The following is a 24,760-nucleotide window of genomic DNA, read 5'->3' as shown; positions in this document are numbered from 1 at the left end:
ATGAGTGGTTTGTGTCTGGATTCTCACAGCTTTGAACTTGTGTTTAAAAATTCACACTTCAGATTTTTCATTAAAGTAACTCTCCCCTTTTTGTATGAAGAGAAGGAAAAGCTTACCTCTTGCTTAGGATTCAGTGTTACTTGTTTTAAATTCCTTAAAAGCAACTGTAAGTCTCTCAAATAATTGTAGTGTATTATGCTTAGAGGCTTCCCCAGTGGCTCAGCAATAAAGAATCTGCCTGTACCACAGGAACCACTGCAGGAGATGCAGGTTTGATCCCTGGGTCAGGAAGATCCCCTGGGGAAGGAAATGGCAATCCACGCCAGTATTCTTCCCTGGATAATCCCATAGACAGAAGAGCCTGGTGGGCTATCGTCCACGGGGTCGCAAGAGTTGGACATGACTTGGCAACCACAACAACAATGCTTAGAGGACTCTACTCTCCACCAACACTTTTCACAAATCTTGAATTTTTGCCATTATGAAAATTTTGAGTATGTGTCCCCATTATATCATGTTAGATTGGGGATCTGCATAGGAAATATAGATGAAGTTACCTTGCAGACTTTAGTAAAAATATTGGAGCTTATATAGCCATATAGACCTGGCTCCCTTCCATATAAGCTTTGTGGTGAGAAATACTGCAATATTATGTCATCTTTAGCTGCCATGAATTTTAAGCAATAATTGCTTTCTGATCCTTTATCATATGGCAAAGCTTAGTCATCCTAAGGTAGATTTGATACTTGAAAATTGCCAGAATATATTCGGTAGCATGTCTAAAGAAGAGGGTTATCTTGGTCAAGTAATTTGATACTGTCATGGAATAAGTTTTATGAAAGTGAATTTTCTACATAATAAAAACTTGTCCCCTTTAAATGTTTAAATTTAGTTTTATTTCAACCACCTTGTTAGAAATCTTTAATATAATGTTTTCTTTTAAACATAGTACATTTGAACATAATTCAGCTTTTAATGGTTTGGGGTTCATGTTGTAAACATTAAAAAAAATCATATGTATCATAGTGAAACTCTCTGGGAGGACTGAGATGTTAGGTCCCCCCACCCCCACACCCAACACACACACACTAGGAAATCCTAACTGCTAAGCTTTTCAGTTTTAAGTTTTTGGTTTTTTTTTTTGATTGCTTATAAGTGCTTCATCCTCTCGTTTCTTAATGACATACTGTTCATTTTTACATTGCTAGATCTGTGGCCACTTAACATCACCTTCCGTTGACACTGTGTTCTTTTTTCCCCTTGTGGATTAGGACTATAGAGAACTACAGTTATTAGAAATGTATGAAAAGTCTTAGTGTACTTAATTCAGTCTCGGTGCATTCATATCAGTGGTTCTCGTGGCTCTGCATTAGATCATCTGTAGGGCTTTTCCAGTTATAAATACTCAGGCCCCATTACCAGAGATTCTTACTAAGAGGGTTTCCATTCGTACTAAAAAGAGTCCAAGATAATTGTAATTTACATTTAAGTTTGAGAATCTCAAGTCTTGATTTTGAAAGTTTCTGGATAAGGTATTGCCACCTGACTTTGCTATTGACTTGTTTTGTGAATTAAATGAGAATGTTTTCCACCACAGAAGAGTTTTATGAGGATTGTTGAGTTAACATTGATAAACTCTTAAGAATCCTTTCAGTAAAGATGTAACAATACTATCTTAACCCAGTATTATATACATCTTTTAGGTCTTTTCAAACTCCTTAATAGTGCTAGAGCAGAGTGCTTTTTGGTTACCTACTTCTTATTCTGAAATATATATCCTTTTCATTCTCTAAGCAGTTAATTTGAATGCCTATTAATGTGCCAGGATCTCTTATAGGGTACTGAAGAAAGGAACTGGGTTCAGTTCTTTGGGAAAAAAAAAAAAATTCTAAAATGAGGAAAATTTAATTGAAAGGCAAGAAATAGAAATACTAGCTATTTGTCAGACTCTCTCCTGCATGCTAACTTGATTGTTGAAGGAGTAGCTTTAAGGTAAATAACTGATTGTAAGACTAGGGATGGAAGTATGGAATAGTACTTAGAGAGAAACTGGAAAAGTATAAGTATTTTACTTATTTATCTAATTTCTCTAGGGAATTTTGAATTCTGGGTATATAATTTTTCCACAGAGCCAAACTATAAATTTTAAAAATATTTGGATGTACATCTTTCTTTTAAAAAACATCATATACATCTTTGCCTGATATTTAGGAAATCTGAGAGAAAAGACCTTTTCTAAAGCTCTGGGTCATTTCTCCTGAACACGAGTTACATATACCAAGCTTATGATACAGTAAATTTCATGTTCTTGGACTGGCAAAAACTTGCCATTTAGAAATGAAATTTGGTAATAAGTAAAACCAGGTACTGAGAGACAGTAAAAATCAGGGAGAATGAAAGAAAGGGACAGTGTGAAGATGGAATGTTAGTGATTACTAGGATGGTAGAGATGTTGAGGGTAGGTATTGCTGTGGGCTACTTTGTTGTTGTATGTCTTTGGGGTTGCACTGGTGTTCCATTTCTAGTTGGGTTTAGAGAGTAAAGGGAATTTTAGAAGATCTTATTTTCCAGTTGCAGTAAAATGTGATAGGTGAGAAATTTAGACTATTCTTCCAAATTGTTTTGCATTTTGGTGATTTATAAATCAATTGATTAAGAATGTATGGTAAAACCTATACTTATTAGTTTAGAATATACTTTAATAATTCCAGTATAGAATGAGGGAAATCATGTCTGCCTTTTAAGAGAACAAAACTTTCTCACTGAGGGCTGTCAGGTTTTAGCTAATTGGTGGCAGTGACCCTTGAAGAGTCAAAAATCTCTGAATTGAATAGGCAGAGTTTAGTGCTTTGTTGGTTAAAAATTGGTATATTATTTAACATAGCAATTGCTATGTATATGGATAGCTGGCAGGGAACAGATTTGTCTCAGAACAAAAAATGTATTTACTAATGGACTGTGAAATTAAGAAAGCAGATTGAGGAATTCATTTGGTATTGAAATATTTTGCTGAAAAATTCTGTTTTTAAACTTGTGAAATGGTTAAGAAAACAATCAAATATTTAGAGTATTGTTTAGACTATTACCAATTTCTTTACTCTTGATAAAGCCCAATTGCTTGATCTTTATAATTACCATATTTTTCCAAAAGTCGCAGTGACAGGAGTCAAGACAAATCATGTCTTGTCTTGCAGACACTTTAGGGTTTAAACTTGGAAATTTCACATGCTTCAGTTGTAATAGTGTTCATATGCTGAAGGAAAAAGAAAAAAACATTTTATGGTACTGTTAGCAAGTAAGACGGCTAATCTCTAAGGCAAATACACTTAATTGGTAGATCACATTTTACTAAAAGATCTGGAAAGGGTGGGGGCAGGAAAAGAAACCAAGTCTATACCAAGGAAGATAATTTTACCTGTGTTAATGAGCCATTTCTCTTCCACCAAGAAACTTTGTTCTTTACATACCCATTCTTTGCACACCTTTTTCTGTGGTGCTGCTTAGTGAATTTGCAGACACTTACGAATAGAAGTGGTAAGCTGTGAGCATGTTTGGTGTGGGTAATAGGTTGCCATTATCTATAGGCACTGAGTCTCACTATGTACAATTGGGTATTGGGGTTATAGTGGTGAATAAAACAGGCAAAATCTGTCGGTTATACGTGAAAACAGATTACAAGTTAGAAGAGCCAGTGGTGTTCTTCTGTGGCAAGATAATTTTCTTCTGTGTCTTTTGTACAAAGATGTGTGTTCTGGCCTAAGAAAAGAAGAAAATAATATAAAATTCAATGTAAAATGTCCACCAATTTGATTTTTTTGTCATTGAACTTATAAATATGCTAGATTTTTTTCAGTCTCCTTATTCACAAGAAAGTGTTTGCTCTTTCATCCATAAAATCCACCTTGAATTAAGGCTTGGAGTCTACAGTGAAAGGCAGTATTACCTCCAGTGAGAAAACAATGACCTAGAACTCCTTAACTCTTCATAAAAAGGCTTTGTACAGTCAAGGATTATATCCGTTTCACATTAAGTAAATTGGGCCAGATTTGTCCCTTACAGAGCTTTTCCGTGTAGGTGCTATGCCACAGAAAGCTATTGAGCTGCCATTTTTTTTTTTTTTTGGCACTTGGATCTTATTTGTTATCAACATATGAGAAAAAAATACCTGGTGCTATCCTGTTTTTATTGTTTCGTATAAAATGTTTAACATCTTTTTGTTACTGGTTTTATGTTAGGAATATTTTAAGTCATGTTTTAAAAGATTTTGGTTTTTTTGTTTGTTTGTTTGTTTGTTTTACACAGTGTTAACTTGAATATTATTTTGTGACTTGGAGGGGTTGAAAAAATTTTAGACTGACCAGAGATGAAACTTTCCGTTCTCACTGACTCTTCAGGAAGCTGTGACACCCACTTGCGTTCTCCTGCCAAATGTTTCCCTCTGTGACTTTGGTGCATAGACTTTGAAGCATTGTTGACCACTTTGGCAGTTTGCCCAGAACCCACATGCCCTGTATAATTAGCATAATAATTACCATTGATTTACATACAGTATAGTCTGAAATGTGTTCCTGAATTTAAACTAAAAAAATATTTTTTAAAAAACTAAAGCCCTTTTTCCTTACCTAGTCCCTCTGAGTTTTGGGATGGGGGTCATAGCTGTGTATCTACAGGCCCTAGTCGATTCCCACAGGCCTCTGTGTTTCTTAAGATGCCTGTTAGATTCCTGTATTGTGTGTGTGACGCCGTTTCTCGGCTTCTACTCTCTGTGCTCCCACCTCCACTACTGTTTCCTTCTTCCTTGCCATATTCCTCCTGATCTTACCTCCTAGTTTTCTTTGTTTCTTATGTTCACATCATGTTTTGTCATCTTTCTTCTCTCCTCAATAATGAAAAAAGGGATTATTTGTTATTTTTACTCTGCCACGTGGCTGGTGAGAGAGGCAGTTTAAATGTTGCATGTTGGGCAAATGGTTGTTAAACTGGAAGACATGAACCCCAAAAGTGAACTTCTCTCTGGCATTGTTTAGACCTTGCCCAAGTTACTGTCAGCCTCAAGAAGCACAGGCAGATAAGGTTGATGTCTTTGTCACCTGCCTTCCTTCCCCCATAACCCTCTAATTTATTAAGGAATATGCTTAACCATAGTTCGGTAGTCCTAGAATAATCTTAGAGGTCCTTAACAGAACCATTCTGACTCCAGATCGTATGCTAGGATGACTTAAAAACAGTTTTCCTTTTTATTTCTTTAAGAAAAAAAGAAAAAGGAAAATGTAATAGGTAAGCATTTATATGGTTCAGAAAAATACTTTAAAGTATGTTTAGTGTAAAGTCTCTCTCTTACCATATCTTCTGCCAAGTTCCTCAGCCATGACAACCAAAGTTATATACATTTATGTACATCCTTCTCAAATAGCTTTTATGCATATGCAAACAAATATATATTGCTGTATGTATTATCTTATATTCAAACTTAACAAAATTATATCCTAGATTCTAAACCCTGCTTTTTTTTTTTTTAACTTAAGAATAAATCCTGGAGCTCTTTCTATATAAGTATATAAAGAGCTTTCTCATTTTATTTCACAACCATGTAATATTAAGTTGTATTCATTTTTCATGATTTATTTAACCATTCCTATCTGATTGATATTTATACCATGTCTAGAATATAAGACTTGTACTGCATATGTGATATTTTAAAATTGAAAATAAAGCTATACTCATCCTAACAGAGAACACTTAGGGACTCTATTAGACATCAGCTTTGGAGAGGAGAGTACACAATGCTGAAATTTTACTTAACCAGCTTCCAAGGCTTTATAAGTAATTTTTACCCACTCTGAGTCACATTTTACTTTCTTCAAATAATGATAAAATTATTCCAATAGCCCTCTCAAGATTATCTAGGAAAAAAATACTTCATAATCTCTGGTGACCACTGTTTGCATTAAAAGGCATTATCTTTTTTATAATTAGTATTACATTTTAAAATTTTCTTTCTTTTGTTTTGCCTTTTTTTTTTTTTTTAAACCAGATCCTTACAATAAATGAGGATGGATCACTTGGTTTGAAAACCCCTAAATCTCACGTTTGTGAGCACTGCAATGCTGCCTTTAGAACGAACTATCACTTACAGAGACATGTCTTCATTCATACAGGTATTTCTTGAATTAAAGTGGGCTTATAGCCATTAAAATTATTATCTTTGCTATTTTCATCTTCTTGTAAATGTCATTCATTCCTAAGACTGTAGTTAACCTGGCATTTCAAATCAGATTTCATAGGCCAGGATGTCACAAGGAAACCAAGAAAAACTTTAAATGAGAAAACAATTAGCATGGATGTGCAAAATTAATTAGCTTAGTTGAACACTTTATTTGGCTTAATGTATTCTTTTTAACCAGAGAAACAGTGAAAGAATGAACTATTAAAAGCTGGTCAACATTTATTTTTCTGTATAAGATGTCCAGATGGAATTTGAAATGTGAATTTGGAATCAAATATAAATCAAAAGTTAGACCATAAATTTGTGGAGATCAGAGCAAAAGACTGATCACAGATCTTTGGGGAAATATTACTAGACATATAAGTTGAGTTAAAGGGTGGAGAAGGAGACAAAGTAATAAATAATAAGGTAGATTTGGTGAACTGGTGAAACACACCCAGAAACCAAAAGAGGAGAGAATTCCAAGGAGGGTATGATCAATAACTGCACAACCTTCTGAGAGGAGAGCGAGAGAGAGCAAGAGCGAGAGAGAGAACTGAGAACAGATCACTAGAATAAACAGCAAGGAGATCATTAGTATCTTAAAGCAGAGTATAAGGGTTAAAGGACAAATGGGTGGTGAAGAATATGAGACATAGGTTGGACTATGAAAGGAAAGGCTCCAACAGAGAAGGAATATTTGAAGAGACAGGATTATTATTTTTTTAAAGAGGATGTTTAGAAAATTTTGAAGGTTCTAGAGAAAAAAGTGAAAAGGCATAAAGTGGTGGTTAGCCAGGGAGAAAAAGGTAGGTGGATCTTCCTCCACAGAGAAAGAAAAGCTGTTTAAGACGCTTGGTAACCTGTGGAGGCCTTTCTAGCCTCATGAGTTTTAAATTCTATTGTAAATTGTTTTATTTATTTACTTTTTTTTTTCCCTTGAAGGATATGAATCATTCAGTCTCATTTTTGTGTGGTTGTGAGAATGTGAATTTTTAAATCTTGGTGGGGGGGAGATTGAGAGGAAATAAAATTCTATTAATAGTATAAAACCTTTGTATGCGTAATTTGCAATTTTTCAGAATTTGGGCTTCTAAGATTTCTCTTTCCTCAGAAATAGTTAACTCTAAACTGTGTTTTATTCAGTAACTAATTTGTGGATGTGAAATTATTTTAAGGTGAAAAACCATTTCAATGTAGTCAATGTGACATGCGTTTCATACAGAAGTACCTGCTACAGAGACATGAGAAGATTCATACTGGTGAGTGTTGCCACCCTTACTAGGGTTGTTAAAATTACCATTTCAAATATAGGGAAGAATTTTTAATAAGTAGCAACAACTTGTTGCCTCTTTGGTAATTTTGTTTAAGAGTATTTATCATAGCTCATCTTTTTTTCTTTCTTCAGTAAATCAATGTTAACTGTTAAGACTTGGCTTACTGTTTTAGCCTAACAATTTGCTTTGAAGTAAAGTTTCATAATAACTTAAGATATGTTTAAAGTGACAAAGGGAAGGAAGGAAGGAAGGAAGGAAGTTTTTGTGAAATAGTTGTTTCCGTAGATGTTTAACAGGTTTAGAGTAGGTAAAATGATCATTTGCGATAATTAGGGGGGAGGAAGCAAAATGCCTGAGTCTTAAATAGCAATAACACTCCCCCCACCCTTATTTCATGTATACAGCTTACTATCTCAAGAGAGTTATAATCTTATAAATTGGAAACTTCCAATTTTTCATTCAGGTTGTTAAGGATTTAGAAACAAATATTTTGGAAGAGTACTATAAAAGAACCCCTACTTTTAAAAGTTGAGCCTCATTTTAGAGCAAATGTTTATTTGCATTTATTCTTTTTTTTTTTAACAAATGTAAAGCCAAATTTTATATGTGACCTAAACTTAGTATATTGTCAGCTTTTGACATCTGTAAGCACAATGAAAAGTGTTTCTTTATAATTTATTTCCAGCATTTTGCCTTTTTGTGATGGAGTGAAAGAGTTGGTAAATTTATATAACTTTTGTTCTTACGTTTAAGTAGAATTGAAAAATGATAGTGCTAATATTTAAGTATTGAAAATACTGAAGTTCCTCGTATACCTCCGTATGAAGTAGTCAAGCAGCCGCCTGCCCAGTGTTGTTACTTAGTTGTGTTCTCATGGAACCTGCAGTCCCTGTGAAAGGGGGTCCTTGGACAGTGTATCATGGAGAAGCAGCAAGCTTTTCTGCCTAGTAACTTTCCTTAACTCTGTTTGCCCCTAACAAACATGAATGTGGCTGGTTCCCTGTGCAGCACATTTTTATGCTTTGATGTTCTACTTTTCAAAGATCATTATGCACACCACTCATTTCAGTTTCTTAAATAAACATTATTCACCATTTCCAGATGGAAGGAAGTATACAAGGCACTTGGGAGGAAGAACAGCTTTATTGATTTTGTATGTGTGTTTGTGTGTGTGTGACTTACATGGCTAAATTAAAATTTTACACAATAATAAAACCCAATCAGATAATGATAAATGAAAACAGTTAAGTATTTTTATATGTTTTTAATGCCTATTAGATTTTAATGATTTAATGATTCATTCAACAAACATTTATTGAGCTGGCAGTGTTTTTCAGATACTAGAAATAGAGGATAATAAAAGGTAGCTTCCATGGAGTTTGCATTCTTTTTTTAATTGCCACTAGAGTATAGTTGATTTACCATTTTGTGTTAGTTTCAAAGTGTACAGCAAAGTGAATCAGCTATGCGTATACATACATCCACTGTTTTTATAGATTCTTTTCCCATTATAGGCTATTACCAAGTATTGAGTAGAGTTCCCTGTGCTATACAGTAGATTGTTATTAGCTATGTATTTTATATATAATAGTATGTTTATGTCTTTCCCAGTCTCCCAATTTATCCTTGCCCTCCCTTGTCCCCTGTTAACCATAAGATTGTTTTCTACATCTGTGACTCCTGTTTTGTAAATAAGTTCATTATGATATTTGTCTTTTTATCTGGTTTCACTCAGTATGATAATCTCTAGGTCTATTCATGTTGCTGCAAATGACATTATTTTGTTCTTTTTTATGGCTGAGTAATATCCCATTGTCTATATGTGCCACATCTTTATCCATTCTTCTGTTGGTGGACATTTAGTATTGCTTCCATGTTCTGACTCTTGTAAATAGGGCTGCAGTGAAAAGTATGGTTTTTCTCTAGGAGTGGGATTGTTGGGTCATATGGTAGTTCTGTTTTTAAAGGAAGCTCCATACTGTTGTCCATAGTGGCAATACCCATTTACATTCCCACCAGCAGTGTAGGAGGGTTCTCTTTTCTCCACACCCTCTCCAGCATTTATTGTTTGTAGATTTTTTTATGATGGCTATTTTGATGAGTGTAAGGCAATACCTCATTGTAATTTTGATTTGCGTTACTCTGATAGCAATGTTGGAATTTACATTCTAATGTGAGAGATACACATGTAAAGCCCACTGTAGTAAGTGTTGTAGAGTTTTGTACAAAATACTGTTATACCCTGAAGAAGAGCCAGATATGCTGCTTTTGAAGACTACATAGTGAAGGCAATAAAGAAAAACTGGGAGGCTCAGTTGAGAGAATGTGTTTGAGTCTGAAAAAAAGATTTTCAAAACATTACCAACCCTTATTGCACCCTATTATTTTCTATTCTGTTCTAGTAGCCAGTTCTTTTTTACAGTGCTGGTTACAATTTAGTGATAACCAGTTTGGAAAAATAATTGTGCTGGGCCTTGGGCTGTCTTGAATTTCAACAGGTTATGTTGGATAGTTCATGTTTATTGAAAATTTACTAAGACTCGACATTGAGCTAAATGTTTGTTAAATGTCTCATTTAGTCTTTATACTAATCTTGAAAGGGAGATGCTATTATTACCATTCCCGTTTTTTTAGATGAAGAAGCAGTAGGATGCGCACAGAAGTTAAGAAGCTTTCCTAAATTTATATAATCTAGTATATGGTAGAGCCAGGATTATAGCTCAGGTTTCTGCAATTCCAGAGCACACATGTAAAATCACTAATTGTGAAGAATGACCAGAAGCAGAATGATGTTGTTTGGCCTTTGGGAATTTTCTTGCTCTGCCACTAAGCCAGTTATGGCTTAGCCTTCCTTTGTGTTTAGTAACACCTAAAAGGGGTGGAAGCAAAGGCCGGAGTTCTCAAGGTACAAAAAAGAAGTGAAGTCGCTCAATCATGTCCGACTCTCTGTGACCCCGTGGACTGTAGCCTACCAGGCTCTTTTCGTCCATGAAATTTTCCAGGCAAGAGTACTGGAGTGGGTTGCCATTTCCTTTTCCAGGAGATCTTCCCAACCCAGGGATCGAACCCTTGTCTCTCACATTGCAGGCAGACACTTTACCATCTGAGCCACCTGGGAAGCATTCCAAGGTACAGAGATGACAGGAAATTGAGTGGAACCAGTCAAACCAGTCACTTTGGTTCTTTAACAGAGAAATTTCTTTTGAAGAGAAATGCAGTTTTGTTCATTATTACCACCCCTCACCCCCCAAGTGGAACTGATATAAAGGAAATAAATTTTCCTTAATTTCATTGTTCTTGATTCTTTTTATGTACACCATTTCTGAAGATAGTAAGATATTTTTGTCCTGTTACCAGGTTACTTATAAGCTGTACTGAGCTGGAAATACATGTATAAAACAACATAGATATTCTCCATCATTTATTATTTTGTTCTTAGAGTTCTTTATTTCATCTTTTAAAGGACTTTTATTTTTGGAGGGGATTGTGCCTAAAGTTTGCCAATGTCAAGACTTTCTCTGTAGGTCTTTATTTAGAAGAATGCATTGAAAATAATTAGCAGTAAAAAAGCTTTTGCATATATTGTTTATCCATTTTTTAATTGTCAAGAAAGTAATGTCACCTATCTCCTGAACCTTAAAGGTTGTGTGGTGAGAAGAACTACCAGTTCTTACAAGCTTTGTTTTCCTTATAGCCTCCCTCATCCTCTTTATACTATCACCTCAAGTCTCCCAGCCTCTGAGCCTATGTCTGTTCCATTTACAAGATGGTTAAAAATCAGTACCTGCTTGTCTGTGCTTGTTACCAATTAAGAAATCTTCTGTGGCTTTTAAAACCCAGAAACCTAGCTTGATTTGGTTTTCAAACTGAAAAAATTTAAACTCAGCCTGGACAGGTTATTATTACTTGATTGTTTGCTAAATTTGAACTGGCCTATGAAATAACTAGGGTAAAATACCAACGCTGATCCCTGAACATTTGATTAAAGCTCTGTTCTTTTAGCCTAAGGCACTGAAACTGTCAAAAGTCAGATATCCTTGGGACTGCTAATTTTGGCAGTCATGGGAGATTTATATCTTTTGGGAGTGTATTATAGATTTTGTGGATATGGGAGATAAGGTGAGGATTTGAAGCCAAGGCTGAAGATAATAATCCTAATGATTGTTTTGGCTAGGGTCAGAATTACTGGTAAGGTATACACCAAAGGTAAATATTCATCACTGGAGGATTTACCTTGTGATCAGATGCCTGTATCTAAGGTGCTTTTTCCTTTGCATTTTCTAATGCATGTGTTCTTTCTCTCATCACTTTGTCACCGTTTTAGCCTAAGGAAATTCCATCTTATTGCCATGAGTAGGGTCTGGGGGGTTTGAAGAGTAAAGAACTTTAATTTTACATTAATTTTCTTAATTCCTTCAAGTAGTAAGCCACAGAATACTTACTCTAATATTCTGACTATTATAGCAAATTATGGCTATTTTCTATAGTTGTGGCAATTTTCATAATGTTTTTTATTTTATTAGTAAAAATGTTATAAAATAATTTCTATATTTGGGTAAGTTTTTATAAAGTGATTTTCTTCCCAAAATAAAAGGGATTTTGAAAATAAACCAAATCATTTAGAATTATACATATTTATTAGGTTTCTTTTCTCACAAAATTCTTTTTTAAGGCTTTAGATCTTGAATGTATGCAGTTCTATAGATGAAAATGTAGCAAGAAGCACTAGAAAATCAGTCTTCTAAGTTGGCATTCGTAATATCTGAAAACATGCATTGATCTTCTTTCCCTCTTGACTGTGACTTTTATTCACAACTATGTTAAATAGCTGAATGACAATATTATTATTATTATTATTATTATTTTTAAAACCAGTTGGGCTAGTGAGGTGGAGTCAGAGAGCGTGTTGATTCACCCTTGACTAAGTTTGTTCAACACTTTGTATTTCCTTCAGTATGGTTCAATTATTGACAAAAATTAATTTACCTCTCATTATTTTGAAGCCTTAAATTACTGTTTATTAGCATAATAGAGAAGTTTATAAAAAGAAAATGTTATAGACCTAGTTAAACTCGTTATTTGTGGCAAAGAAGGAACTGAATACTGTTTGGGGTACTGAAAAGGTTGCATACAGTGTGAGCTCCTGGCATTGTGCTTGCTGAAGCCAGACAGCACTGGTGCAGACAGAGCTTGCCAAGAAAGATTAAGCAGGGAAGTACAGATTGCTGTTACTGACATTCTCTGGTCTAACAGTTTTCAGAAGCCAGATTTTTTTTTCTTTGCAAAACTGTTAATAATCCATATTAAACAATATGATAATGTAAAACATAAAAGTTTTAAGACTGTTTATTTAACAAAATATCTCAGAATATAAAAAAATCATACACATGCACATATGCATGTATGTATAAAAAGTATACCATAAGTTTTTTCAAGTATTTTGTTTTGGGGGGATAGGAGAAGTCATCCAGAAAGTTAACTCCATTTAAACATACCTTAGAACTGAAATAAAAAGAATCAGAGGATTTATAATGAAAGTTGGATTGTTTTCAGTTAGTTATATGCATTTTGTGTGTGTGAGTGTTCTTCCCCTCAAATCCATGTCAGTTTATAGTGTCTGTAGTTAAAAGAAAAATGTCTACCATTTGTTTTGATAGGTTTCTAGTTTAACAAATTGGGAATCTCTTGAAATAGTCTCATTCTTATTTATGTGTAATTATTGAATGGATGAACATGTGAATCACATGACTCACAATTTGACATATGCTACAAATAGTACCCGCCTGCCAATGCAGGAGACGTAAGAGAAGCAGGTTTGATCCCTGGGTCGGGAAGATCCCCTGGAGGAGGTCATGGCAGCCCACTCCAGTATTCTTGCCTGGAGAAGATCATGGACAGAGGAGCCTGGGGTCGCACAGAGTCAGACACGACTGAAGCAACTTAGCACACAGGCATGCAAATAGCAGAGACCACATGTCCTTTAGGAATTCGGTTAAAATAGACCAATGAGGGTTTAGATTGGTTGGCCCCCTGAGTTAGATTTAGTTCATGTGTGACATGTGAGTCAAGTGTCATCACAGGAACTATGAAGCAGAAGCATGATGGTTCTAGGACTGGGGAAGAAAAATCTAGGATGTACTGAAGTTGGGAATCTTTGGGGAAGGATTGGTAGGCAGATACACAGATAATTTGGAAACACAGAACAGCACGTCAGAAATCACGCAGACAAGAAGCCACTAGGATCATTGCAGATGGTGGGTAACAGGAGAAGTAGTGTGTCAGATTTACTAGTTTAGAAGAACCAGGAGAAGGAGGTACTTTAAGATAGTTAAAATGCTAGAAATTCCTAAAAGTCACCATTATAAACCTAATAATACTGTCAGATTTATTGAATACCTATTTTCTGCCAAACACTGTATTAAACACAGTACATAAATTATCTTGCTTTAATCATCAGAGCAGTTCTGTGAAGAGGGTACTATTCCTTTTTTTAAAAAACAGATAAGGAAATATAGGTTAAGATGATTAAGAAATCTAACCCAGTGTATAAATAGTTCAGTTAATGACATACAGTTCAGTCTTAAGAGTTCTTGCTCTTAACTGCTATGCTATTGAAAGAGTAAAGCAAGCACCAGGAAGATTTTTAGTTCACAAAAACTTTGGTTTCAAACATGGAGGTTTTTATTTTGTTCAGGAAGGAGAAGAGCCATTCCTGGGCCTGGCCTTACAACTTGCAGCAAGGCAGTTGGGTATGTCTGAATGAGAAAAGTCTATGGATGTAGGAGTAAGAACAAAGGCAAGACGAACAACATGTAAAGGGCCATTCTGAGTAGAGCAGAGAGGGGTAGACTAGAAAGCGTGATTTTAGAATTATGTTGTTAAGCTTGGATGCCAAGCAGAGGGGTGTCAAATTTATCCTGTAAGCATTATAAAAAAGCAGTGCATTTAACTGCCATGTTGGAGGAACGTTATTGTTTTGTGAAGAAAACTAGACATTTGATGTGTGTTACTTTTTTGTTAACTATGTATAACTAATATTAGAAATTATAGCTTAGATAATGTGCACATTTATTAATCAGGTTTAGTTTTAGTATTAAAAAATCATTTTAAACATATAAAACAACATTGTTAAGCTTCATGAAATATAATATAACTTCAATTTTCACCAGGTTTATGAGAAGTAGGCAAAATTTGGAGACCACTGAATATTACTATGAAACAAAGAAAATTAATTTTGCTGGGCTTTAGAGCCTCTTTTTCTTTGAGCAGTTTAGGATGAGCTAATTTTTAGAAAAAGGGCTGAAAAAGGACCCCCAGAATTTAGCTTCACACATAGAACTTTCTAATTTTGTTACTTCTGACAGCAGTTCCTCATTTTTGATGTTTTGCTTTTTCTTTTTTAACCATTTTCAATGTGGTTAGTCTAGAACAAGATAAGTTTCTCTACTCTTTCTCTTGTTGATTTGCCTTTCCTTAATATGGCTTTTTCTCTGCCTCCTCCCTGTTCTTCACATTATTTTGCATTCTGTAGAAGATGAAGCTTTAAGACTGTTGAGTCTGGATCCGATGTTTTACAAATTCTTTGACATCATATTCTTTTGGAAGAATACTTAATTACTTCAACACCTGAAGACCTTCAGGATTCTCCAGTTTTGAAACTGCCTTTTGGACAACTGCTTATTGTTTGAGAACCCAGTTGGGTAGATGTTAGATGACTGCATTCATGACTTTCAAATCTTGAATTTATTAAGTTTCAGATGTCTGGATAGGCTGACAACACATTTGTTGTTAAAAATTTGTTGATAAAGTTTTTAATTTCACTGACTGAATGACATTTAGGCTTAAAATTCGTATATTTTAGTATTATATTTTTTATTTGGCCCTTTTGGTGAAAGAGTGACTGACAAAGTGTAGTATTTGATATGGACTCAGTCATCGCAAAGAAATTGGGTTTAAAATATTTAGGGCAATCTAAATTTGCTTATCAAGGTCATTCGTTTTTAATTTTTCTGGATACTTTTAAGATCTTTAGTTGTTGATCCAAAGAGTCTCTATTTTTTAAAACAATGCCTAAAGTCTCATCATTTTCAGCCCCCGTCTGAACTGTATGAAAGTGCCTTGATAATAATAATAATAATAGCTTCTGCATATTTTGTAATTTGTTTTGCTCTTCTATAGATCTTTAGGGAGATGATGCTGTTATGAAAAATGGAGTCATAGGACTGACATCCTAATGTAGTACTAGGTAGTTACTTACTGATACATCCAGCTTCTCCCAGGGCTGCCTTTATACTGTTTGCTTTATTAGTTGTTGATAGAAGTACTTCTTACTCTTTATTTACTACTTGGCTACGTTAAAAAGCTGATAGACAAATTAAGCTTAATGACCCCCCAACCTGTCCTGGTATATTTTCATCCCTCTGTAAATTCTTTTACAAGGCCTAATTGATTCTTCTTTACCTACATTTCATTAACTATTTTGACTTTTACTTTCTAAAGATATTTAAAGAATTAATGCTTTCAGTGTGTTTTCTAAATTATTCCAGAAAATGTATTCATTCAGGTCTCAATTACCTTAGGGAATTGATCAGATTGTACATTATTTATTTAAAAATTAAAAAGACAAATGCAGCTGTGAAAAAATTATTATCAACACAAAAAGAGCAGGATATTTATTGCCCTTCTTTGAATGACATGGTGTTCTATATAGGCTTGTTGTGCTTATAGAATTGAGATACTCTCTTCATCCTTAAAAATCAGTTGGATATATTCTTGCCTACTTCATCTAGCTTTTAGTTCTTTATAGTTGGATAGAGAGGAGAGGGACATGGAGTCTGATCAGCTGAAACTCGAGGGTCTTAAGGTCTAACTTTATTCCTATAGAAAATATCCCTGTTCTTAAGGTGTTTTATTTTTTATATGAGAATTGGGGAAAAAGGACAACAGACTCATGGAACCTGGAACTGAAAGATACTTTAAAATGTTAGGGTTCAGTGACAAATGCAAGAGTTTTCCTTATGTCGAAGCCATAGACTTAAATATTAGGGACTGGTCAGGAGACACTTGAGGGGCTGCTGTTAATGGGATGAAAAGCTAAGAAAGGGTGGAGAAGAGAATGATTATTGTGTGGAGTGGTGGTGATCACCTACCAAAAGTATTGCTTAATGTTCTGCTTAATCACTGAGAGTTCTAGATTATTATTTAGTGGGAGAATTTGCTCAGTGACTCAGTAATGTTACCTAGGCTTTTTTTGATATTAAAAAGAAAAAGATTGCCTCTAAGAGATGGACAATAGCAAAAACTCTTAGCAGAATATCTTTTGGGGTCTTTTCTCCCCTTGTATTTCATGTGGTATTTTCTGTCTCTAAGCTATTGCATTTGTATTGTTTTATGTTTTAGATGACAGTTCTTGAGCTGTAAGTAAGTCCCTGAATATTTTGTATAAAGTTTGCATTAAGTCATTAACTGTGATGAATTGAGAGTTGAAACTGCTGCTCTCTAATAGTCCTGATTTATTTGCTTAGCAGTGTTTTATTGTTGTTACTCAGTTGCTCAGTTGTCTCCGACTCTTTGGGATCCCTAGGACTGCAGCACGCTAGGCTTCCCTGTCCTTCACCATCTCCCGAAGCTCGTTCAGACTCATGTCTATCGAGTTGGTGATGCCATCCTACCATCTCATCGTCTGTCATCCCCTTCTCCTCCTGCCTTCAGTCTTGCCCAGCATAAGGGTCTTTTCCAATGGAGTCAGTTCTTCACATCAGGTGGCCAAAGTATTGGAGCTTCAGCCTCAGTCCTTGCAATGAATAGTCAGCACTGATTTCCTTTAGGATTGACTGGTTGGATCTCCTTGCAGGCCAAGGGACTCTCAAGAGTCTTCTGTAACACCACAGTTCAAAAGCAGCAATTCTTTGCCACTCCGCCTTCTTTATGGTTAACTCGCACATCCATACATGACCACTGGAAACCCCATAGTTTTGACTGTACAGACCTTTGTTGACAAAGTAATGTCTCTGTTTTTTAATGTCCTGTCTAGGTTTGTCATAGCTTTTCCTCCAAGGAGCAAGCATCTTTTAATTTCATGGCTGCCGTCGCCATCTGCAGTGATTTTGGAGCCCAAGAATATAGTCTGTCAGTTTCCATTGTTTCCCCATCTGTTTGCCATAAAGTGATGGGAACTGATGCTATAATCTTTGTTTTTTGAATGTTAAGTTTTAAGTCAACCTTTTCACTCTCCTCTTTCACTTTCATCAAGAGGCTCTTTGGTTCCTCTTTGCTTTCTGCCGTAAGGGTGGTGTCATCTGTATAACTCAGGTTATTGATATTTCTCCTGGCAGTCTTGATTCCAGCTTGTGCTTCTTCCAACGCAGCGTTTCTCATGGTGTACTCTGCAATTAAATAAGCAGGGTGACAATATGCAGCCTTGATGTACTCCTTTCCCAGTTTGGAACCAGTCTGTTGTTCCATATCAGGTTCTAACTGCTGCTTCTTGACTTCCATACAGGTTTCTCAGGAGGCAGATAAAGTCGTCTGGTATTCTCATCTCTTGAAGAATTTCCCACAGTTTGTTGTGATCCACACAGTCAAAGCCTTTAGTGTAGTCAATAAAGCAGAAGTAGATGTTTTTCTGAAATTCTTTTGCTTTTTGTATGATCCAGCGGATGTTGGCCATTTGATCTCTTGCTCCTCTGCCTTTTCTAAATCCAGCTTGAACATCTGGAAGTTCATGAGCTGTTGAAGCCTAGCTTGGAGAATTTTGAGCATTACTTTACTGCATGTGAGATGAGTGCAATTGTGCTGTACTTTGAGCATTCTTTGGCATTGCCTTTCTTTGGGATTGGAATGAAAACTGACCTTTTCCAGTTCTATGGCCACTGCTGAGTTTTCCAAATTTGCTGGCATGCTGAGTGCAGCACTTTCACAGCATCATCTTTTAGGATTTGAAAAAGCTCACCTGGAATTCCATCACCTCCACTAGCTTTGTTCATAGTGATGCTTCCTAAGGCCCACTTGACTTTGCACTCCAGGATGTCTGGCTCTAGGTGAGTGATCACACCATTGCAGTTATCTGGCTCATGAAGATCTTTTTTGTATAGTTCTTCTATGTATTCTTGCCACCTCTTCTTAATATCTTCTTCTCCTCTGTTAGGTCCATACTGTTTCCGTACTTTGAACCCATCTTTGCATGAAATGTTCCCTTGGTATCTCTAATATCCTTGAAGAGATCTCTGGTCTTTCCCATTCTATTGTTTTCTTCCATTTCTTTGCATTGATCACTGAGGAAGGCTTTCTTACCTCTCCTTGCTATTCTTTGAAACTCTGCATTCAGATGGGTATATCTTTCCTTTTCTCCTTTGCCTTTTGTTTCTCTTCTTTTCTCAACTGTTTGTAAGCCTCGTCAGACAACCATTTTGCCTTTTTGCATTTCTTTTTCTTGGGGATGGTTTTGATCACTACCTCCTGTACAGTGTTACGAACCTCGTCCATAGTTTTTCAGGCACTCTATATATTAGATCTAATCCCTTGAATCTCTATGTCACTTCTACTGTATAATCATAAGGGATTTGATTTAGGTCATACCTGAATGGTCTGGTGGTGATATTCTCTGCTTTCTTCAATTTAAGTCTGAATTTTGCAATAAGGAGTTCATGATCTGAGCCACAGTCAGCTCCAGTCTTGATTTTGCTGCCTGTGCAGAACTTCTCCATCTTCGGCTGCAAAGAATATAATCAATCTGATTTCGGTATTGACCACGTGGTGATGTCCATGTGTAGAGTTGTCTCTTGTGTTGTTAGAAGAGGGTGTTTGCTATGAGCAGTGAGTTCTCTTGGCAAAACTCTGTTAGCCTTTGCCCTGCTTCATTTTGTATTCCCAAGACCAAACTTGCCTGTTATTCCAGCTATCTCTTGCAGTGCTTGGGTTTTAGATGAATTAATTAGCTATTGAAATTTTTTCCACTGCAGAAAAGTAACTTCTGAAACAAATTCCAGTCTTTCTTTTTTTCCTTAAATTAAAAAATTGCTTTTGTAATGAGATATGTTAGTAATCCCATTATGTTACTGTAGCAGATGATGAGAGTCTGAACTAACGAACAAAACATTAATACAGCAGGACGGTAGAAGTCTAATGAAATAACTTTGAAAGACATTTTAAAGGAAGAATAAATATAGATGAAGTTTAATAACAATTTAAATGGAAGGAACTAAAGGAGCAAGACTTTTTAAGCTTTTATTGTGGAAGCTTGGTTTTTAAATAAAATCTTGCATGAAGCAGTGTCAGTAGTCAAGGCAGATAATTTCACGTGATTTCCTTGACTCTTGATAAGTTGACAGATGTTTCCAGTACTACTTAGTTGTTATTTATTCAAGGAGACAATGCCAGATTTCAAACGACTAAAGTAGTAGCCTCTCTGGAACAACATAGTCAAGAATATTTTTTAAATGGAATTATATACATTTGGCTGAATTGCATGGTATGTAAATTAAATTTCAAAGCTTTTTTTAAAAAGTACCTGAGAAAACATATTTCAATATAAGTGCAGTGTGAACTGCACCTGTTGTTACAACTAATGGTGGGAGAAATAAGTGTGGAGCAGAAAGAAGTTCAGCTGGCCTAATTTACAAAACTTGAGAAAATGTATAGCATTTAAAGCTTATGGCTGTTCATTGCATTATATGATCAGACTTTCTAGTGAAAAATATTTGAATATATTATGTGTCATTGAGCTAGATCAACAGCAAACTTCATTTGCTCTGGTGGACTTCTGGTGGAAGTTTTGTAAATAGAAACTGAATATGCTGACTCTTCTACTGTACAACTATTTAATATCTTAAAATTGGTAAAGTTTTATTGGAAGTGTTTGCATGTAGGGCCAAGGTTAGATTCTTTTTGTGGGGGCAGGGTGAGAACAACCACTCTCTACCACTATTATTTGAATATTGAAGAATGACTTTGGAAAATTAGGTTTCGCTAAAGATGTGAAAATTCAACCTACAAGGGGAAAACAGTACTTACAGTGAAGCTTCTACTGTGGTAAAGTCATTTTGACAGCTGTTAATGTTGACTCACAAAATGCTGCTTTATATACTTTAAATGTTGTTACAAATTACAGGAAGTGCAATCTCCTTTCCCACACAAGTATGGGGCAGATATTTTCCAAGTTCAAGCTACACTCTGATCAGTTTTTGGACCTTGTTACAAATGCAAAGGAAATTTCCATATTTCAAAACTAATTAAATTGTAACTCTACCTAATCTTCAGTTGGAAATAATCTATGATGTAATAGTATGCTGAAAAGACAAATAATTAAGAAAAGAATCTAATAGAATTCTGTATATCTCTTCCAAGTGTTGAATAATTCTTGAAATTACGTTTTCATGGATATCAGTGCCTATCTTTGTGACAAGACAATTTCAAAGAATGCTTGTTAAGTTTCATTGCAAATTAGCATTAGCAAATAAACACTTGCAATTGACTTTGATGACAGGGAGTACTAACTTTGAATCCCAATTCAGCAAAATGCAACCCTCTCATATAAAAAAAGTTTCCAGTCTTCTCATTAGTACATCTGCATGATGAAAAATTACATTCTGTCATCATCATCATTCTGTTTTGAATTTCAGCAGTAAAATATGTGGACTTTTTTTGCCCTCTTGTTATATGAGTATGTATACACTGTTCTTGATTTTACCTTTCTGCTCACAAAGCTTAATACATTTACCATTTGCCCTTTTAGAGTAAATTTCCTGATCTCTGTCAAAGTTTACTCCTTGACTGTCCTGCTCATTCTTAGGCTTCTGCTTTGTTGGCCATCTTGTCATTCATTCTTCATGACTGTTAGTCATGTTTTAGACCGTTAGATACTAAACCTCAGTCTCCTCATGATTTCAGTTTCTCATTTTCGAAGCATTACTTCCTGCTAATGCCTTCTAGTATTTCAGTTTCAACAATTTCTTTGTCTCCACTAGCTCCTACAGTGGGGCTTCTGTGGCTCAGACAGTAAACAATCTGCCTTCAATACAGGAGACCCAAGTTCAATCCCTGTCGGGCATGGCTGAGCAATTAATACACAGCTTCTACAGTCCAGTCATTCTACCTCCTTTTTACTATCCCTAGTTTGCCTCATATCTTCATTACTTTTTTTACACAGTGTAAATCCTGTCATCGTTTTTTTAAATCACTCTTTTGCTTATGCTCAAACCTCTTGTGCTCTCCTGTACTCGCTTTGCTGAATTACAGCTTTGGTGGGAAATTTATTATTTTTCACGTAATTATATTTATAGAGTTCAGTAGATTGATCTTTTACTTCCATCAGGGTATAATTGAGATTGACATGTAATACTGTATAAGTTTAAGATGTACACCATAATGATTTGACCTACATACATCAGGAAATGATGACGACAGTGTTTAGTGAGCATCTGTCATCTCATATAGATACAAAATAAAAGGAAAAAGTTTTTCCTTGTGATGAGAACTTTTAGCATTTACTCTCCTAGCAACTTTCTTGTATAACATATAGCAGTGTTAATTATATTAATCGTGTTGTACCCCTATATCCCTAATATTTATGACTGAAAGGTTGACTTTTAACCACTTTCATTGGCATACAAAGATACTACATTAGTATTGATTACACACATATACATTTCATCCCTATGACTCATTTATTTTGTAACTGGAAGTTTGTACCTGTTCATTTTCCTCACCTTTTAAATTCACTCTCCACCTCTGCCACCCTCTGGCAGCCACCTGTTTTTTCATTGTGTTTATGACTGTTTCTGTTGACTATGTTCATTTCTTCTGTTTCTTAGATTCCACGTATAAGTGAAATCATATAGTATTTGTCTTTCTCTGACATATTTCACTCTGGCAGGGTTTTTTTTTAATGGCTAAGTGATACTCCAGTGTATCTGTCTAGGAATCTTCTTTTAACAGTAAGCTATGGATGGGCACTTAGGTTAGTTCACTGTTTTGGCTATTATGATTAATGCTGCAGTGAACGTAGGGTTGCATATATTTTTTAAAAATATTAGTGTTTTCCTTTCCTTTGGAAAAAGCCAGTAGTAGAATTTCTGGGTCATATTGTAGTTCTAATTTTAATTTTTTGAGGAACCTTCATACTCTTTCTCATAGTTCGGTTCGGTTCAGTCGTTCAGTAGTGTCCGACTCTTTGCGACCCCATGAATCGCAGCACGCCAGGCCTCCCTGTCCATTACCAACTCCCGGAGTTCACTCAAACTTACATCCATCGAGTCGGTGATGCCATCCACCCATCTCATCCTCTGTCGTCCCCTTCTCCTCTTGCCCCCAATCCCTTCCAGCATCAGGGTCTTTTCCATTGAGTCAACTCTTGGCATGAAGTGGCCAAAGTACTGGAGTTTCAGCTTCAGCATCATTCCTTCCAAAGAACACCCAGGACTGATCTCCTTCAGAAGGGACTGGTTGGATCTCCTTGCAGTCCAAGGGACTCTCAAGGGTCTTCTCCAACACCACAGTTCAAAAGCATCAATTCTGCACTCAGCTTTCTTCACAGCCCAACTCTCACATCCATACATGACCACTGGAAAAACCATAGCCTTGACTAGACGGACCTTTGTTGGCAAAGTAATGTCTGTACTTTTGAATATGCTATCTAGGTTGGTCATTACTTTCCCTCCAAGGAGTAAGCGTCTTTTAATTTCATGGCTGCAGTCACCATCTGCAGTGATTTTGGAACCCCCAAAAATAAAGTCTGATACTGTTTCCCCATCTTTTATTTACCATGAAGTGATGGGACCAGATGCCATGATGTTCGTTTTCTGAATGTTGAGCTTTAAGCCAACTGTTTCACTCTCCTCTTTCACTTTCATCAAGAGGCTTTTTAGTTCCTCTTCACTTTCTGTCATAAGGGTGGTGTCATCTGCATATCTAAGGTTATTGATATTTCTCCCGGCAGTCTTGATTCCAGCTTGTGCTTCCTCCAGCCCAGCGTTTCTCATGATGTACTCTGCATAGAAGTTAAATAAGCAGGGTGACAGTATACAGCCTTGATGTACTCCTTTTCCTATTTGGAACCAGTCTGTTGTTCCATGTCCAGTTCTAACTGTTGCTTCCTGACCTGCATATAGGTTTCTCAAGAGGCAGGTCAGGTGGTCTGGTATTCCCATCTCTTTCAGAATTTTCCACAGTTTATTGTGATCCACACAGTCAAAGGCTTTAGCATAGTCAATAAAGCAGAAATAGATGTTTTTCTGGAACTCTCTTGCTTTTTCAGTGATCCAGAGGATGTTGACAATTTGATCTCTGGTTCCTCTGCCTTTTCTAAAACCAGCTTGAACATCTGGAAGTTCACTGTTCACATATTGCTGAAGCCTGGCTTGGAGAATTTTGAGCAGCGTGTGAAACGAGTGCAATTGTGCGGTAGTTTGAGCATTCTTTGGCATTGCCTTTCTTTGGGACTGGAATGAAAACTGACCTTTTCCAGTCCTATGGCCACTGCCGAGTTTTCCAGATTTGCTGGCATATTGAGTGCAGCACTTTCACAGCATCAGCTTTCAGGATTTGAAATAACTCAACTAGAATTCTATCACCTCCACTAGCTTTGTTGGTAGTGATGCTTCCTAAGGCCCACTTGACTTCACATTCCAGGATGTCTGGCTCTAGGTGAGTGATCACACCATCGTGATTATCTTGGTTGTGAAGATCTTTTTTGTAACTGTACCAATTTACATTCTCACCAACAGTGCACAGAAATTCCCTTTTTGTCATATCCTCACCAATACTTACTAGCTCTTGTCCTTTTGATAATACCCATTCTGACAGGTGTGCCATGATACCTCTTTGTGGTTTTAATTTGCATTTCTCTGATGACTAGTGATGATTAGTGGCCTTTTCACCTTGTTGATCGTTTCCTTTGTTGTACAGAAACTTTTAAATTTGATGTATTGTGTCTTTCCCGTTGGAAAGACACTGAAAGGGGGACCCAGGGCTTGGTTGAAACATACGGAGAAAATACCTACTATGGAAAGGCACCGGTGGTGGCAGATTTGGTTTTTACCGAGAAATACCCAGGGCTCAGTTGAAAGACATCATGGTGGCTCCTTTGTAGAAAGATATAAGGAATGGAGCTCATACTTGCAAGTGCCTGGTTAATTGGAGAAATTAAATCTTGCCCTAAATATTGAGGGTGCTCTTTAATGCATATGCAGTTAAAAATTAAAAGCTGGCTTGGTAAAATCTTAAGCAAGACCTTCTAGGGGGAAGCTCAGATTTCTCTGTCTTTGGGTTGTAAAAGTCCTGT

At 35.9% G+C, this 24,760-nt stretch overlaps 1 protein-coding gene across 12 annotated transcripts in view; it reads left to right on the top strand.

Annotated features, from left to right (window-relative positions):
• ZNF148 (zinc finger protein 148) overlaps positions 1-24,760 on the top strand; it is a 146,331-nt gene that overhangs the window by 90,561 nt on the left and 31,010 nt on the right. For all 12 annotated transcript variants that reach the window (XM_061410850.1, XM_061410902.1, XM_061410819.1 and 9 more), the window contains 2 exons: positions 6,035-6,158; positions 7,384-7,467. In XM_061410850.1, coding sequence (XP_061266834.1) covers positions 6,035-6,158; positions 7,384-7,467 — 208 coding nt within the window. The remainder of the gene's footprint in view (positions 1-6,034; positions 6,159-7,383; positions 7,468-24,760) is intronic.

This window comes from Bos javanicus, chromosome 1 (genome assembly GCF_032452875.1).
Source record: "Bos javanicus breed banteng chromosome 1, ARS-OSU_banteng_1.0, whole genome shotgun sequence".
Classification (NCBI taxonomy): domain Eukaryota; kingdom Metazoa; phylum Chordata; class Mammalia; order Artiodactyla; family Bovidae; genus Bos; species Bos javanicus.
This window is presented reverse-complemented; position numbering and strand designations above follow the sequence as displayed.